A 16,850-nucleotide genomic window follows, 5' to 3' on the forward strand; every position below is an offset into this window, starting at 1 on the left:
CATTTGCTATTTTTTTTACATTTCCTTCATAAATAAATGGACTAAAAATGGATTAGATAAGCTTAAAATTTTTAATATCAAAAACATTTTAACGGAGCATTTTTAATCTACAATACATATTGTAAATTGTTTCAGGATGACGTGCATAGAAAGTGGCGGAAAGCACAGCGCCGCATCGCGAACCCGAACCCATATTTCCATAGTGGCTGGTTCTTGGGGTGATTATTTTTTGCAAATGTATAAACAAAGGCGAAAGTACGGAACTCACACGGTTCTACGAACCGCCAGCTCCCACGCTCACGTTTCAGGTGAACGATGTGCACACCAGGGGGCGCCACAAATTGCCGAGAACAGCCTGAGGATGGAATGCGAGCAGGAAGAAGGTGGAGCTGCCTAACTGACCATTTCCTTTCCTGTGTTGATATCAAAATGACATTACATTTTGACAGTGAGGACATCCTTTTCATAATTATTGCAAAGCATAAGCTTGCTGTGGAATTATGGTTAAATGGCTAAGTCAAGAAGTTCTAAAGAAGAGATCAGTAACTTTACTTTAGATTTCACCCTTGGGTTAAGGAAAAGAGGCTGAGTTGCTGCTTCTCAGATTTAAAAAAAAAAAAAAAAAAGAAACAGATGGTTGAGTTTTAAAAATATTGCTGCAAGGCTGCATTGCATTCAAGTGTGTAATAAGGCAACAAGATCATCTTATCTGAAAAGTGAGGCCCCTAATGCTGTTTTCGCACTAACCAATCTTCACAAGGATTGTATAGTACACACTCACAGCGGTACATACACGAGGCAAAAATTATTCTGAGTGTACATCCTGACAATAATTCTTCCTCAAACAACACTTGAACTTTCTTCCAAGTCCTCACAAACAGACACTTCTATGTCTGATTGGCAATTACTCATTCGACCGTGTCTACGTACTCAATATCTTCACAGGTATTGCCACAAGATGCATCCTCACGAGTATCCCCTGCAATATACAGTGAAGAAAATAAGTATTTGAACACCCTGCTATATTGCAAGTTGTCCCACTGAGAAATCATGGAGGGGTCTGAAATTTTCATCGTAGGTGCATGTCCGCTGTGAGAGAGATAATATAAAAAGAAAAATCCAGAAATCACAATGTATGATTTTTTTTTAACGATTTATATGTGTGATACAACTGCAAATAAGTGTTTGAACACCTGTCTATCAGCTAGAAATCCGACCCTCCAAGACCTGTTAGTCCGCCTTTAAATGTCCACCTCCACTCCATGGATTATCCTCAATCAGATGCACCTGTGTGAGGTCGTAATTGCATAAAGACACCTGTCCACCCCACACAATCAGTAAGGAGGCTACTGTACTAAATATTAACATTGATTTTTCTCAGGTGTTCAAATACTTATTTGCAGCTGTATCACAAATAATCGTTAAACATTCATACATTGTGATTTCTGTATTTTTCTTTTTAGATTATCTCTCTCACAGTGGACATGCACCTATGATGAAAATTTCAGACCCCTCCATGATTCCAAGTGGGAGAACTTGCAACATAGCAGGGTGTTCAAATCATTATTTTCTTCACTGTAAACCTTGACAATGAACACTTTTGCAAAGATAGTTCTTTTCAATGCGTTCTTAGGAGGATACTTGCTTGTAAATCCACACACGTGCGTACGTCTTGACAAGTACGGAAAAGAAGAATGTGAATGTGTCCTGACAAGAATTCATCAAGCGGATCCACGACGGGTCCTCACGAGGGAAAAATAAGCATATGTAAACATTCTTCCAAGTATGCATTCAGACAAGGATACAGCCCTAAAAGAACACGCAGTCACTGATTTAATAAACTGTAAGATGGATTTCCATAATAATTTGCTCACACGCACCAGAGACACGGTAGGCAGAGGATGAGTCCTAAAACGGCATAATCCCCCATAATCCTCTGCTTTTTCCTTGACGTTTGTGTCATTTAGTAAAACAGCTCACTATATATACGATCCCGGCAGGAAACCTTTGAAGTTCCGTCGAATGAAGTCGGAAAAGGTGATGAAAGACAGAGACAGAGGATGATTTGAGCAGTCATTTATTGTACATTAAAATACATTTCAACACAAGTCTCCAGCAGAACACTGGAGTGTTCGCACGTCGACGGGAGCACGGCGGCCATCGTTCAAATACGCAATTCTCGATAGAATCGTCAAAGTGTCCTCGTCAATATCGTCATTAACATTATTTTTCTGTCATCCCCGCGGCCTCCGTAGCATCGCACGTTCATCTCGTTTTAAATATGGAAACGCAAAACAGTCACCGGTGACGTCGCTGAGGTGTCGCCAACGCGGGGGCTCGGATTTGCAACCTCTCAGTTCCGGCGTACTGATTGGTTGAGCCCTGTTGGGTTTTAAAGCAGACGAATGGATTGTACTTATCAGAAACATAACTGACGGATTTGTGCAAATCAACAACAAAAAAGACGAGAAACATTCCGGACATTTTCAAATCGGACCTACTTGGTTAACTGACACATTAAAGGACGGCTGAGGCCACGGTTTGCTCTGTAGGATTCCAAAAGAAGGTCCAGATGGTCTTAATGAAGGACGAACTACACTGGATTAAACACCCCCACCCCCACCCCCAGCCCCCACAGCCCCAAACACACACAGAAATCTCCCAGCATGCTGGATTCGGCCACGGGACAAGAAGCTCTTAGGACTCGTGCACACATGTGCCGATTAGGCTGAGCGCTCGGAGCACGTGGGGCCAATGAACACGACGGAATCATCTGTGATTTTGGCAAACGGATTCGCTCCGCTCTATGATTTAATATCACCCTGGAGGTGACGCTTTTAAATTAACATAGCGACATCAAAAACTGGGAAAGAACTTCTTGAACCGCAGAACCCGCCGCGACACAGGATGGGGGTCACATGAGCAATAGAACTCGTGAAATGTCGCAAGGCCGAAGCTACAAAACACCATTAGGTGTTCCCGTGCCCACCGGGCGTGTACTTTTATAGTTGGACCGACACGCATTTGATACGGGAACAAATTGGCTTTACGTTATTGACCTGCGGGGAATTTAAAGTTTAAAATGACACCTCGGAAGTCAACAGCGTCACAAAATGGATGAAGACTCTTTTCGCACAAGAAACTAGATGGAGTGAAAAGGAATGTTCATTTTACTATTGTACTTACTGTTTGTCCATTTAATTCTTTAATTTATATATTTATGCTTTTTCTTCCATACATATATTTTCTGTAATTAGGACTTTTACTTAAGTGATCGACTACCGCGCATTCATACAAATTGTGGTTCCGTTGTAGGCGTACGAACGGAACTCCGTCGTAAACTGAGGACTGCTTGTATGTCAATTTATTGCAGTCACGCATGTTTAAATTCATGTCACGGCACATTAAACACAAACATATGCATTTTCTCTGTCAATAGCAGCATCGTTTTCCCCTTACGGAAGGAGGCAAAAGTAGACAGGAGATTGTGAGGGTCCTCAGAGAAAGACGACGCGTAACGCCTTGCCCTCGACTGGGAACCGATCCAAGGTGTAGTCGGCGTTTGAAGTCGCTTGGGATAGACTTTAGCTTTTCTGACACCCTGAATCGGATAAGCGAGCGTTAACGCATCGTCACAGCCTCGAGGGACGTGCGTCCATTTTGTGGCCCCCGGTTAGGTTCCACCAAGGAGAAAATGGAAAAGTGGAGCAGAGGACCTTGCGCCTGACTGATGACTCATCTCGGGTTCTGTCCCCATTTCAGCCAAAGTCAGCTGTGATAAGACTGCAGTTTTCCCATCACCCTTTTCCAACATAAGTGTTACGAAATGGACGATCGCAGCCCGCTTTCTCCTTCGGTACATGCCCTTTTCCCTCCATTTTCCATTATCTTCACTGGTTGCCATCACAAGTCAGACATCAGTCAGGTTCTGTCGGGAAACCCAAAACAAAGTGGAACACTTGGGTTTGACTGATGACTAAATTGAAGGTGTAGTCTGTGTTTCGACCGGAAGCACCTGGAATAAACTCCAGCTTCCTTTGCATCTTGAATGGGATAAATAGCATAAAATGGATGATTGCAGCCCAGTTTTACCCCCAGAAACAACCCTTTGCCTTAGTGTCCTCTTCAGTTGCCACTCGCGCAACCGAGACATGAGCAAAGTTTCGCATGAGGAAAAACGAAGCATAATTCCACGAGTTTGACTGCCGACAAATACAGGGTGTCTTTTGGCCAAAGTCCAGTTTCCCTGCCACCCTTAACAGGGGGAGTACTAGAAAATAGATGATAGCAGCCCCATTTCACCTACAGTTAACGCCCCTTTTCCCTCCATTTCGCGATGGATGGTCAAACAAGAGTTTTAACAGAACACGCACGTAAGATTTTGAGACCAATTTCTTGGACACCTTTTGAAACTCCCACACGGTTAATCAAAGTGAAGATTGCCAGGCGGATCTCTTAAAGGCGCACGGTGTTAATGCGCAGAGGCTGCACGTTCTTGCCGTTGGCGTGGCTCTGACCTGGACTGAAGTAGGGGAAGACCTTCATGGGGAATTTCTCACGGTAGGTGTACAGCCAGGACATGTCATCTGCATTGTAGAAGATGAGCAGGCCTTTTGGGTAGTCCAGGTACACGCCCACCTTCTCCAGCTTGCTCTTGACATTGAGACGGGTCCAGGGTTCGGTGCAGGCGCTGTACTGGTTGCCGTCGTGCATGACGATGCAGTAGAAGCCGCGGCCCGGTTGGATCTGGATGCTGCCCTTGCGGCTAACCGTCTCGCTCGCCACGCCGATCATCCACTGCGTTTTCTCCGACACCATCACCTCCCAGTAATGCACGCCCGACGCGAAGCCCTCGGCGCCAAGGACGGACACTTCCACGTCGAAGCGCCGCGGCGAGTCCTGCAGCGGCTGCGGGTGGAGGTTTCCGTAGGCCACGATCGTACAGTCGTCAGACAGGATCAGTCTTTGGTGGGCCGTGATGGGGTCCAGCGTCAAGGCGGCAGGTACTGACAAGTAAAAACAGGAGGGGGAGTTTAACTTTAAAGTATTTGGTTTTGCTCCAGGCCACTCGCTGCAGTTTCTGATATAAAATTCACGTTTTTCAGTACACTGAAAAGCACTTTTTAAACGAAATGTAACAATACACCACCGCACAGAACACAAACTGCATTCGCGATTTTTCGCTAAGATGGTCGCAACAAGACAAAGGAAGAAGCTCAAAATATGAGCAAACAGGCCTGGGTGCTCCCCCTCTTAAAATAAGAATTTATAAATGTGTTATCCTGCCAGCAGAGTCTTATTCCTACAGAAGCGTCATACCTTCAACTATTTGTCTTTCGGTGGAGTTTAGCACCGATGCTAGCGCTAATATCACAACAAAAAAGGTCTCCTAGCTGGTCCCAAAAAATTCAAGTTATAATTTGTGCCAACATGCAAACAGAGCCTTGTGTGTGCAAAACATTGAACAAACACTGCAACTCACAAAAGTAGAGGTTAGTGTAGGTGCTGGTGCCAACATGACAAGAAATACACTTGTTGGTCCCCCAAAAATGTAAGCGGCTAATATGTGCTAACACGCTAACCAAGGCCAAGCTTCAACGTGTCTTGAATTTTCATTTGGGTGTGGGAAACTTTTTACACAAACAGCACGTATCTTTCAAAGGTGGATCTTAGCACAGATGCAACTGCTAAAAATAAGAGAATTCTTGGCTTGTCTGTGCCCCCCCCCCCAAAAAAAAAAAAAACAACATTAAAATTACAAAAACCACAAAAGTGAGCTGTTAGTCATTGTATTACCAGCCGAGGCATCAGCAACTGTCAATTTTCAAGACGATTTTTACAGAATGAATTAAAGTACGGGGGGCACGGTGGCTCAGCTGGAAAGCCTCACAGATCTGAGGACCTGGGTTCAATTCCAGCCCTCCCTGTGTGGAATTTGCATGTTCTCCCTGTGCCTGTGTGGGTTTTCTGTGGGAACTCCAGTTTCCTCCCACATCCCAAAAACATGCAGCATTAATTACACACTCTAAATTGCCCATAGGTGTGATTGTGAGTGTGGCTGTTTGTCTCTACGTGCCCTGCAATTGGCTGGCAACCAGTTCAGGGTGTACCCGACTCCTGCCCGTTGACAGGTGGGATAGTCTCCAGCACTCCCCGCGACCCTCGTGAGGATAAGCGGCTAAGAAAATGGATGGATGGAATTCAAGTGCTACATAGTGGCCTTACACAGAAGAGATAAGAATGCATTACCTATTTATAGTTACACGGCCAACTACTTGCCAGGCGTGCATATTATTGCAATCTGTGTGAGTGGAGGATTATTTCGAGAAACTTTTCCTTCCCAACACAGCAGTATAGGATTTGTGAGCGAGGGGAAGCATGCATGCTAATTATATGGTGTTTACGCTGTAGGGAGACATTCTGTTTTGATAATAATAAGTGCACCCTACTAAAAGATTCCTTCTCTCTTCAGTGTAGGGCGAACTCACAAAAGGAAAAATCGACGCTGCAGGAGGCGCTCACGGTGCGTGCTCCGACCTCAAAGATGACTGATTGCCTGTTGTTATGCGGCACGCCCACCTGGCAGCTCCACTTCTGCACGAGCCAGAGCCCTTCTTACTTTAGGCAACATTTACAGCTTTGAGCATTTAGAGCAAGCAGAAACAGGATGAACTAAGTGATGCGAGTTGGTGGTAGGTGCCATTTTTTTTTTTTGGGGGGGGGGGTTAGAGATTTGATCTTTCTTCCAAGTTGGCTAAATTGGCCAGTTCAGTTTTTGGTGAGGAACACAATCGGACTCCTTTTACACGACAGACAAAACATTACTTTGATGGAATGTGGTAGTTCTGTCAGAAGAATGGGAGCTGCATGCAACGAATCACGAAAGGACCTGGCAATATTCACTTTAGTAGATTATCTAAAAAACAGGTGTCAAACTTAAGGCCCGGGGGGCAGATCCGGCCTGACACATGATTTTAGGTGGCCCGCGGAGCCAAATCTAAAGTGTCAATTTCAATTATTCTTGTAAAAATCTGTACAAAAATTTCAAATTGTCATGCAAGATAAATGATAAAGTTGAGATATTCCAAGCATTTTTGTGTGACCAAACATGAATATTTGAAAAACACATTACCCTGATTCCAAAAGGCGATCATAAATTGATGATGTAAATACGATGAGATGGTTAAATCATAACAGCCCTCTGAGGGAAACCGGAACCACAATGTGGCCCGTGAGAAAAATGAGTTTGACACCCCTGATCTAATACTACTAAAGTGAACATTGACAGGTCCTTTTTGCCAGGTTTTGACAGTTGAAACTCACTTCTCTCACTCTACTTGCGTAGAAAGCAAATAATTCAAATGTTATATGTCACACAGGTCAATAAATACCAAATTTTGAGTGCCAGATTTTTTGTGATAGCTTTTTAAATGAGGACGCACAAGACAGGCTTCGATGGAAAAAAATGACACGCTGTGGCGACCCCTAGTTGGGACAAGCCGAACGGAAAAGAAGAAGAAGAAGGATAAGAGAGGCCGGGGTAAAAATCAGTAAGTGACTGCCATCCAGCCGGCGGACAAAATGGCACCTTTGTCACTTACGCAACGTGATCGGTGTTTGTTACAGCCATTAAAGATTTACAATCCAAAGCGAGTGTTGTGACAGGCACACGGGAATAACAAGCAACAGCCTCACGCTGAGCCTTGTGGTGAGATCTTGGCTTTGTTCTCAGCAGCTAGCCAAACAATGGCTGGATAATGGGAGAACATCTTGGTCTCGTTTTGGCAACCGGCCCTGATGGATCGGAACCAATTGTTCCATTTGGCTGTCAAAGAAAGAAGGGAAAATAAGGCTGGACTCCCCTTCACCGGCAGCAGGTTGAAATGGAAGGACTGAAGGAAGGATTAACAAAAATCCTCTGCCCTTCATCTACAGCTCGAGTGACTGATGGACTGTTAGATGCAAGAAGGGCAATGTGGCCCAACGGCTCCAACAACCATTTGTAAGCTAAGGGCGGGAACTAAACTGAGGAAGGTCAGCATCAGTTTGTGTGCATTTCTTGAGGCAAAGAGTTTCTACCACAAATGAAATAGCCACAATTCTAACTTGTGTGATACAGTGCTAAAATACCCGCCTCCAATGTTAATCGTTGTTTGCTATAGATCACGGGGGCTGAGGAGGTTGCTGCTGTACATGTGAACGGATTGTCTTGAGAGGTGCACGGTTCTGAGCTCATAAACAGCCTGCAGTGAACTGCTTTCGAACTTACTGTTTTAAATACAGTATATGGCCACATATAAGTGTTTATCGGATTTCTTCTTCTTCTTTTCCTTTCGGCTTGTCCCGTTAGGCGTCACCACAGCATGTCATCTTTTTCTATCAAAGCTTATCTCGTGCATCTTCTTTAACACTCCCTGTCCATCCATTAACCCTTTCTTTGGTCTTCCTCCCGCTCTTTCGCCTGGCAGCTCCATCCTCAGCACCCTTCTAGCAATTGACCCCAAGTATTTGAAGTCGTCCACCCTCGCTATCGCTTCTCCCTGTAGCCTCACTCTTTGCCCTCCACCTTTCTCATTCACGCACATATATTGTGTTTTACTTTGGCTAATCTTCATTCCTCTCCTTTCAAGTGCATGCCTCCATCTTTCTAATTGTTCCTCCACCTGGTCCCTGCTTTCACTGCAGATCAAAATATCATCTGCGAACGTCATGGTACAAGGGGATTCCAATCTAACCTCATCTGTCACCCTATCCTTTACTACTGCAAACAGGAAGGGGCTCAGCGTGGATCCCTGATGCAGTCCCACCTCCACCTTAAATTCTTCTGACACACCTATGGGACATGTCACCGCTGTTTTGCTGTCCTCATACATGTCCTGTACTATTTTAACATATTTCTCCTACATTTACATGATGTAGCATAGATTAGTTAGCGAATAAAGCCCATTCTGACTCACAAACAAATTTGGGCTGTATGGGTTATCAATAAATATTGCGTACGACGATATTCATACAATAACACTGCAGTCTGTTGACGGGTTCACAGAAGAGCATCACCTCCTTAAAATAACAAAGGGAATAGAAAGAGGCACTATTGTACTCCTGCATTTGCATGTAGCTATTGCAGCAATGTTTACTTTAAACCGCACCATGGCCTGCTTAACCAAAGATTTCCTTTACCCATGCTTACCTGGAGAAATATCCTGGAAGAGTGACTTCCAGATGGTGTATTGCAAAGGCCCCATGTACTTGGATGTCGGGAAGTCCTCATATGTCAGATTGGTCTCATGGATCTTCCCTTTAATCCTGCAACAGGGACAAATCAATGCTTGGCCAAACCTGCTCAACTGCCTCTTGCTAATAATGCACCGTCGCACTTGATGACGGGTGATTAATCTTGTACGTCGGTGAAATGCCAGGCTTTTATTAGCATTAAGTGACTTGAGTGACTGAATGGGGTTAGATAATCTCAACTCCCGTAGAACCTTATGAGTGGGTTACTTTCTGCAATGCTACCAGGGCGCAGAAAGACATTCTGCATTTATGTCATACTGGAGTGCCCGACGTAATATAAACCATGTATGGAAAGACCCTGCACATACTGTACCTCTATCAATGATTCAATCGGAGTTTGGGGCAGAATCCTTAAATTAATCTTAATTCTTCGACGTAGACATTTTGGACAGTTCTGCTATCCCCAACCTTCTTCGCTAAAGAATCACATATTTTATGGTTACAAATGAGGGGGCAACTACTCTATATTTTCTTCCATTTGTAAATCACAGAAACATAGAAAAGGTTTCCTGATTTAAAATGTTTGGAACATTGGAATCCCACTAGCTCAATAACTACTCTCATGCTACTTCACAGAAATATACAGTTCAATTAAAACGTCCTCTCTGAACCCTCATAGATCTGCTTTTCGGAGACTGAAAAATATCTGCTTGAAGATTATTGGAACCTGTTTAACAACTCGAGTTCCAAAATTCCAAATCTCTTTTAGAAATCATCTTAAGTTTGATATATCCTTTATATGTAGATATTGCTCTTAATGCGGTTTCCAATAGGACTGCCTTACCTCTCGGATGTGACTGCCACCCCCTCCAGGAAGTCGTGCCGCCCTGACTCGTTAAGGCGCTCTTGCAGGATTTGGATGCCTTCCTTGACGTCGCGCAGCTGCTGGCTGTAGCGCTGAATCTTATGCTCGATGTCGGTGAGTTTGCGCGCCGTGTCCATCTCCAGTTCTTCCAGCATACTCTTCTGACGCTCGCGCAGGAAGCGGTGGAGGCGCTCAAAGGCGTCGCCAATGGTGGCACGCAGACCTTTGGCTGAAGACTAGAAAGGAGATGCAAAAACAGCAAATTCTTGGCTTTCTGCAAATATTGGCTAGAGAAGAGCCAAGTAATAATGTACATTTTTCAATTGAGATGGGAATCAATTTATTACTACTAGAATGTTTATCATTGTGCTTCAGAAAAAGTTCAGACAAAGCAAATCCTGGGTGTGGTTTCCAAGAGCTGCAATGAGCAAGACAGGCTGAAGGCAGCTGAACGATTTGCAGGGAACAGCAGGTGGTAAAGCAGAACAGTTGAGCTCACCAATTTGAGAGCTAACGAGAACGGCTCTCAAAGAGAATGAGTCATCCGAGTGGTATAAGCGCAAGCGTCAGAAGCAACAAAAAGAGAGGTGAGGAGGTTGTCAAATCTAAATATCGGGAAAACAAAACAGAATGCTTGCTCTTTATTCAATATTTGCTGAACGGATTCTTTGAGTATGTTGAACTGTCAATGATCAGGTATCTGTTTGCTCTTGCAATGATTGGGACTGTTTGATCATGATGAAAATCAGTTGAAAATTGCAATATGTGGATAGGTGTCATCAAGGACCCAGGTGCAGACTTCCAACAAGCCCAAACAATGCTAAATCCGTAAAAGGTTTTTGATCCGCCAGGCGTTATTGTTCCGTTTCCACCTCATATAAATATTTAAATGCATGTCTTTTTATATCTCAGAGATCCATCAGCTGAACTCACAACAAAAGCTTAAAAAAAAACCCTCGAGCATCCAAATATCTGTCCTGTGTTAATAGTCTGTGGGAAGCTGGAGCCTTTTGCATTTGACTCTGGGCGAAAGGCGGACAACACCCTGGTTTAATGACAGTCAAGACATACAGTTACTGAACGAAAATGGATTCAAAGCTGGCTTCAACAAATGTGTAATACTACACCAACGTTGAGCTTCAATATGGATCTCTATCTCTATTCAGTAGGTTATTCATTGGGCCAATGTGCTACTCCTTGAGAAGGGTATGACGAAATTTAGTCTAGTGGTGTGTGTGTTCACACAGGCATTGCAGTTTTGTGCATTCAGATAATTAGATGTTTTGCTTGTCACACTTGGTAGTGACTAACATTGGTTATTCCTGAGACACAGAATACTAATCCCTAAAATCTTGTACAAGACAAGTAACCCGTATAGAAATGGACAAGGAATTCCTCCTTTGAGACAATGTAGTGTCGTTTTTGTTATGTTGATGATCATTAGGACACTTGAATGGACTTTTTTTTTCGTCTCTAGATATCATCAATTTGTCTTCTAAACTTTAAGATTTAATTACAGCTGTCTAAAAATCTCCCTCCCTTTCCAAGAGTGGGTATGCTCTGTGGGCACTGGATAAAGGCGGCGATTTGTCAAAGAATGCGACAGTAAAGACATTAGGGTGGGCTGCGTACCAGCCCTCCTCGGTAGTTGAAGAGTTGTGTGGGCGGATGAAGCTGCTCGATGATCAGTCTCGCTGACGTGCTGCTGAGACCCAGCAGAACGTGATGGTACCCAGCAGGTGTCTGGGGCACTTGGAAATGAGAGCCTGGCTACCTTTCGGGCGAGCATATGATCAAGAGAATCCCCGGCCACTAAGTGATGAAACCACAATGTCCATCCTTCAGAGCAGGACTCTACAAACAAGTATTCTAGACATATTGTGAGGTGGCTACTTTTAAACGAAAGTTTAGCGGCTGCTGTGATTGCTCCTCCATTTCGCTGCTTACAGCAACAGGCATTGTCAGCCACAGTGCGGCACAATGACGAAAAAAATGAAACGAGGGATGGAAACGGAGGAAACAAAAAGTTTCCTAAACGCCCCAGACACTCAGGTCGTGGTGGCATGGTCGTCTTCCAGGCAGGGACAAATCTAATAAGATTAGCGCACTGAAGAGCAACTGAAAGGACAGTATGCTCCAGTTAGGGCACATCAACAGAATGGGTTGGTGTTACCCTGACAGGAAGTGAAGAGATGCTCTAACTCTGCACAGGTCTCGATGTGTGTAGTCGAGTGTAGTGTGCTATGGTAGCTGTCACTCAAACTCTCGAGGGAAGACAGCGTTTCTTAAGAAAATGGATGCCTCTTTTTCCTATCGATGAAACTAAACATCTGATGATCCACAACGTACAAATGCACATTGCTTGTGGCAAAAAAAAAGCGTAGGTGGCGCATTGCACGGTTTACATTTTCACAAAAGTGTCTGAACATTTAGGCAGTAGGAAGTGAGTGAATAATCCACTGTTGTCTGATAAAATATAAGGACGCTCAGACCTCAAATACAATAATCCCCCAGTAGAGTGAAATGATTACCGTATTTTCCTCACTATAAGGTGCACCGCATTATAAGGCGCACCTTCAGTGAATGGCCTATTTTAAAACTTTCTGGATTATAATGCGGTGCGCATTATAAGGTGCATAGAATAGACGTGACAGTAGAGGCTGGGGTTACGTTATGGATTCATTAGATGGAGCTGCACAAAAGGCTCAATATTGATCCATATATAAGGCGCACCGGATTATAAGGTGCACCATCGGCTTTTGAAAAAATTAAAGACATTTAGGTGCCCCTTTTAGTGCGGAAAATACGGTAAATATAAGAAGCCTGTACAGGGAATGTTTTAAAAAAAATCTTTAGGCATTGTGAAAAGATATACACCATATATTATAGTACAGTGGTTGTCAAAACTTTGTATAACTAGTACAACCTAAAACATTAATAAGATCTCCATATTCCACTAATGACCCACATTAAAAGTAAAAGGTACTGTATATTTAAGATTATTGTAAACCTTTGTAACATTATGCAAATTATTACTCCACACTATTGGAAAACTGAAAAACTGCACTTATAAAAGATTTAATTAATAAAGTATGTCATGCGAGATAAATAAAACAGTATCTCAATAAGCAGATTCCAAAGATTCGATACAAATGTACTTAAAAATTAAATATAACTGAACTGCAACCGAACTTTTGTTTGTCCCTTGCTTAATTTTCTTAGGATTAGTTGAAAAGAATTTTATGACTCCATTTCATGTTTTAAATGCATTTTATTAATTTGTATTTAATTTAGGTTTTGTCTGATTTGGTTGGAATTCTAGTAGATAACAATAACACACTTAACACTGTCTACTATTTTCAGGACAGCTGACTTATTGTCCATGTCAGCCTTTCTTGTGTTAACATTTTCTACAGTTTGAAATGTATAAATGCGTTTTTTCCCCCCAGAGTAGCTGGGAGAACAAGAAATATTTTGAAAGGAGAATGGATGCAATACCTTAGTCTCAGTGAGTTGTCTCTGCAAGAGCTGCAGGGCCTCAGTGTGACCCTTCTCGCTGTCCTGCAGGGTGGCCAGCTGCTCCTTCATCTCCCTCTGCAACACAAGCAAATGACAAGCAAAGGTGGGTGATCAGAAACCAAGACTAACAGTAACATGACACCATTCTTGATAACGCAACACAATCCTTGATTCGCTTCTGGCTTGCCCAGCTACATGGAAATGGTCAGGATTAGCTCCAGCGCAACTGCATCCAGTTCTGTTTATCCAACTTCACATTGTTTGTTGTTTCTGCTTGTTCTGCCTCAGCGGAGATTAAAACCCACAGCTACAAAACAAGGAATGCAGATGGACAGCCAAGACATGAAAAGAGTGCATGAAATCCCAGGGGAGGTCAGGTTGCGTCAGAGGAAAGAAGGTCTCGTCGTCTCTCGTCAGGGCTCACGCTGGTTCTGCTTCAGCCCTCCGAGGGTCTCCTCACGCAAGGAGCAAGACTCCACAGGGGTCGGCTAGGGCAGCTGTCACAAAGAATGCACGTATACACGGATCCCGTAATCTGGAGCATGTACGCACATCTGGGCTGAGCAGATGTTTCATTTTTTAATTAGCACCTGTTTGATGTTGTTTGGCTTAGTTTGCTGTGAAATCTTATTTCATCTCTTCCGCTTTCTTTGTTGGATGGTTTAATTTATATTGATACTGGGTCATATACACCTATCCTGCGTCTATCATACAGGTGTGACCAGATCGATTAGGGTTAGGCGAAGGAGTCCAAGTACGCCCTCTCCTGGAATTTCGATACCCGAAGTACCGGTCCCAGGATCGGGAGTAATCTGCACAGTCCTTCCCGCAACGTTCACCATCGGTTGTCTCGACGACGTTGTCCATACCGGGCAAGGGTCCACTCTCCTTCATCCCTGTCTCTGCCCATTTTTAATGTATTTATGTCTTAAAGTAGTTATTTATTTGTAAATGAATTTTTAAATCGTAATTGTATTTATGATGAAAAAGTAGTTTTTAGAAGTATATTAATCCAAAATGAAAATGAAAAAAATTGATTTGTCTTGAAAAAAATGCAACAAAAATTTTTTTAAAATGAAAAAAAAAAAAACAAAAAACAATCACTAATCAATAAATCGACCAATAACTGGTAAATCGATAAATAATCAATTAATCGCTGTGACTTGTGAATAATGCGTGCCCGACAACGTTTCGGCTCTCTGAGCCTTCTTCAGGTCGATTGGCACACACTCACGCAGGTTTGGTTAACTAGACCAGTGTTTTTCAACCTTTTTTGAGCCACGGCACATTTTTTTACATTGGAAAAATTTTGTGGCACACCACTAACCAAAAATGTTACAAAAAGACACTGATAGTATATTTAATTACAATATAATTTCTCAATTTATTTATACTCAGTCGGTGTGAAACCTGAGCCTGTTTAGATGAACACAAAGCCGATATCCTGGCAGGAATAGAAGAAAGACACACACGAAGCTCTTCTTCAACAGCTCTCAGTCTCTCTTTAGACTTTAGCTATGTCTTTAACCGCATCAGGGCCGAGCATCTCGTTGACAATGGCTTTACAGGCAGGTAGTATTAATGTCTGCCACAGTGTGCGGCTTTTTTGATTTAGCAACAAGTTCGGCGACTAGGTAACTAGCTTTGAGCGCTTTCTCATTTACCTTTGTGGTTTTTCTCATAAACGTTGCCTGTTTCTCTGTTTACACCCAGGCGAACAAAATAGTCTATCGGCTTGTTTTGAAGCGACGGGTGTGTCGTTTGGAGATGGCGTTTAAGCTTGCTTGGCACCATGGCGCTGTTGGATAGCTTCTCGCCACACACCAGGCATAACGGAATAGGTGTCGTTACATCCCCGGTGAAAGTAAATCCAAACGAAAGATAGCTTTCACTATATTGCCTTGAGCTCACCGTCTTTGCTTTCTTTTTCCCCACCACTCATACTAGGGCCTTCATCCGGGTCAGAATCTTGTCCAGGGCCCAGTTCGGAGTTTGCAGTTGTCCTTTTTAAAAACTTCTCCATGACTGTCACCACGGCCTCTCAGGTGCATCACTAATTCTCTTGGAGGAACGAGGCAATCAGCTACGTGTTGCCACACGGACAAATATTACATTACTCTGCTAGCCTTTACAGCACGGACAGTGGACAATGACATAATATTTGCAGAAAATTATTAATAAATGTTAATTTAAAAAAAAAGTGATATTGGATAATTTCTCACGGCACACCTGACGATCTCTCAGTGGTTGAAAATCACTGAACTAGACAAAGACACCAAAAGAACCAGACACTTTGGGTAAGGGAGTCAACACCTGTATAGTATATTGCACAATTGCAGTGACTGTCCAATTTGACCACCTCAAGGTTTTATCGAACAGTCACGTGCTCCGAGGGTCTGACAAACTTGACACACCATTGCTACCCTAAATACACCAGTACAGTGATGCCTTGAGATACGAGTGAGTGACTTCAAGATGTCTTTTGGCAGATTTTTTTGCTTTGACTTGCAAGCAAAAATATAAAATACTCAACAAACGCTGTGCGTAATGAATAACAGCCTACGCACACGCAGACGCATTCCAAAATTTCATCAAAAGTCTTTTCGTAGGAGTAGCAGGTGTTATGGCTGCAAAGGATTCCAGACACTTAATCACTCTGGCTTTTTAGATTGCCCACCTGGCTCGTAGCAAAATGATCACTCACATCAGCGGTGTCCATGTCAGCATCTTTTCATTTACTTAGTTCTAATTTGGGATGGCATAAATAGGATAAAGGCAAGCATCATCCACTTCAAAACCAACAGTTGAGGAAACCATACCGCCGTGTCGCTTTGCTCGGTTGTCACCACCCTTGGAACACCTACGGCAGCAGAAATCCCCCAAATGGAGCTGCCAACTCAGGCAACTGGGTGCGGGTGGTCATGGGGAAAATCACTGAAGTATTCAGCTGAAATAAATATGAGACCAAATCTCTGCTGACAGAGGAAAACCTTGACAATTTAAAGCATCTAATGGGACATACGCAACAGGAGAACGGAAAACACACAAGCTATGTATTAGCGTGTGCTTGAAACTCCCTGAGCCCAACAGCTTGCAAAAAAAAAGTCTAAAAGCGATGGCTGTTAAAAAGATGCTGCATTTCTCCTCTCAAGGACATGAGGAGAGGAAAACAAATGGCTGTTATAAAGGGTGGGGCGCAGTGGTAGAGCGCGTGACTCTCCATGTTAATCAC

The 16,850-nt window shown here is 43.3% G+C and overlaps 1 protein-coding gene across 1 annotated transcript in view; it reads right to left on the minus strand.

Annotated features, from left to right (window-relative positions):
• Window positions 1-2,072: 2,072 nt before the first annotated feature.
• trim62.1 (tripartite motif containing 62, tandem duplicate 1) overlaps window positions 2,073-16,850 on the minus strand; it is a 40,724-nt gene continuing 25,946 nt past the window's right edge. Inside the window, exons 3-6 of the mRNA XM_061832603.1 lie at window positions 13,598-13,693; window positions 10,079-10,335; window positions 9,191-9,306; window positions 2,073-5,006 (exon numbers count right to left, since the gene is read on the minus strand). Coding sequence (XP_061688587.1) covers window positions 4,456-5,006; window positions 9,191-9,306; window positions 10,079-10,335; window positions 13,598-13,693 — 1,020 coding nt within the window. The 3' untranslated portion in view covers window positions 2,073-4,455. The remainder of the gene's footprint in view (window positions 5,007-9,190; window positions 9,307-10,078; window positions 10,336-13,597; window positions 13,694-16,850) is intronic.

Source organism: Syngnathoides biaculeatus, chromosome 10, assembly GCF_019802595.1.
Source record: "Syngnathoides biaculeatus isolate LvHL_M chromosome 10, ASM1980259v1, whole genome shotgun sequence".
Classification (NCBI taxonomy): domain Eukaryota; kingdom Metazoa; phylum Chordata; class Actinopteri; order Syngnathiformes; family Syngnathidae; genus Syngnathoides; species Syngnathoides biaculeatus.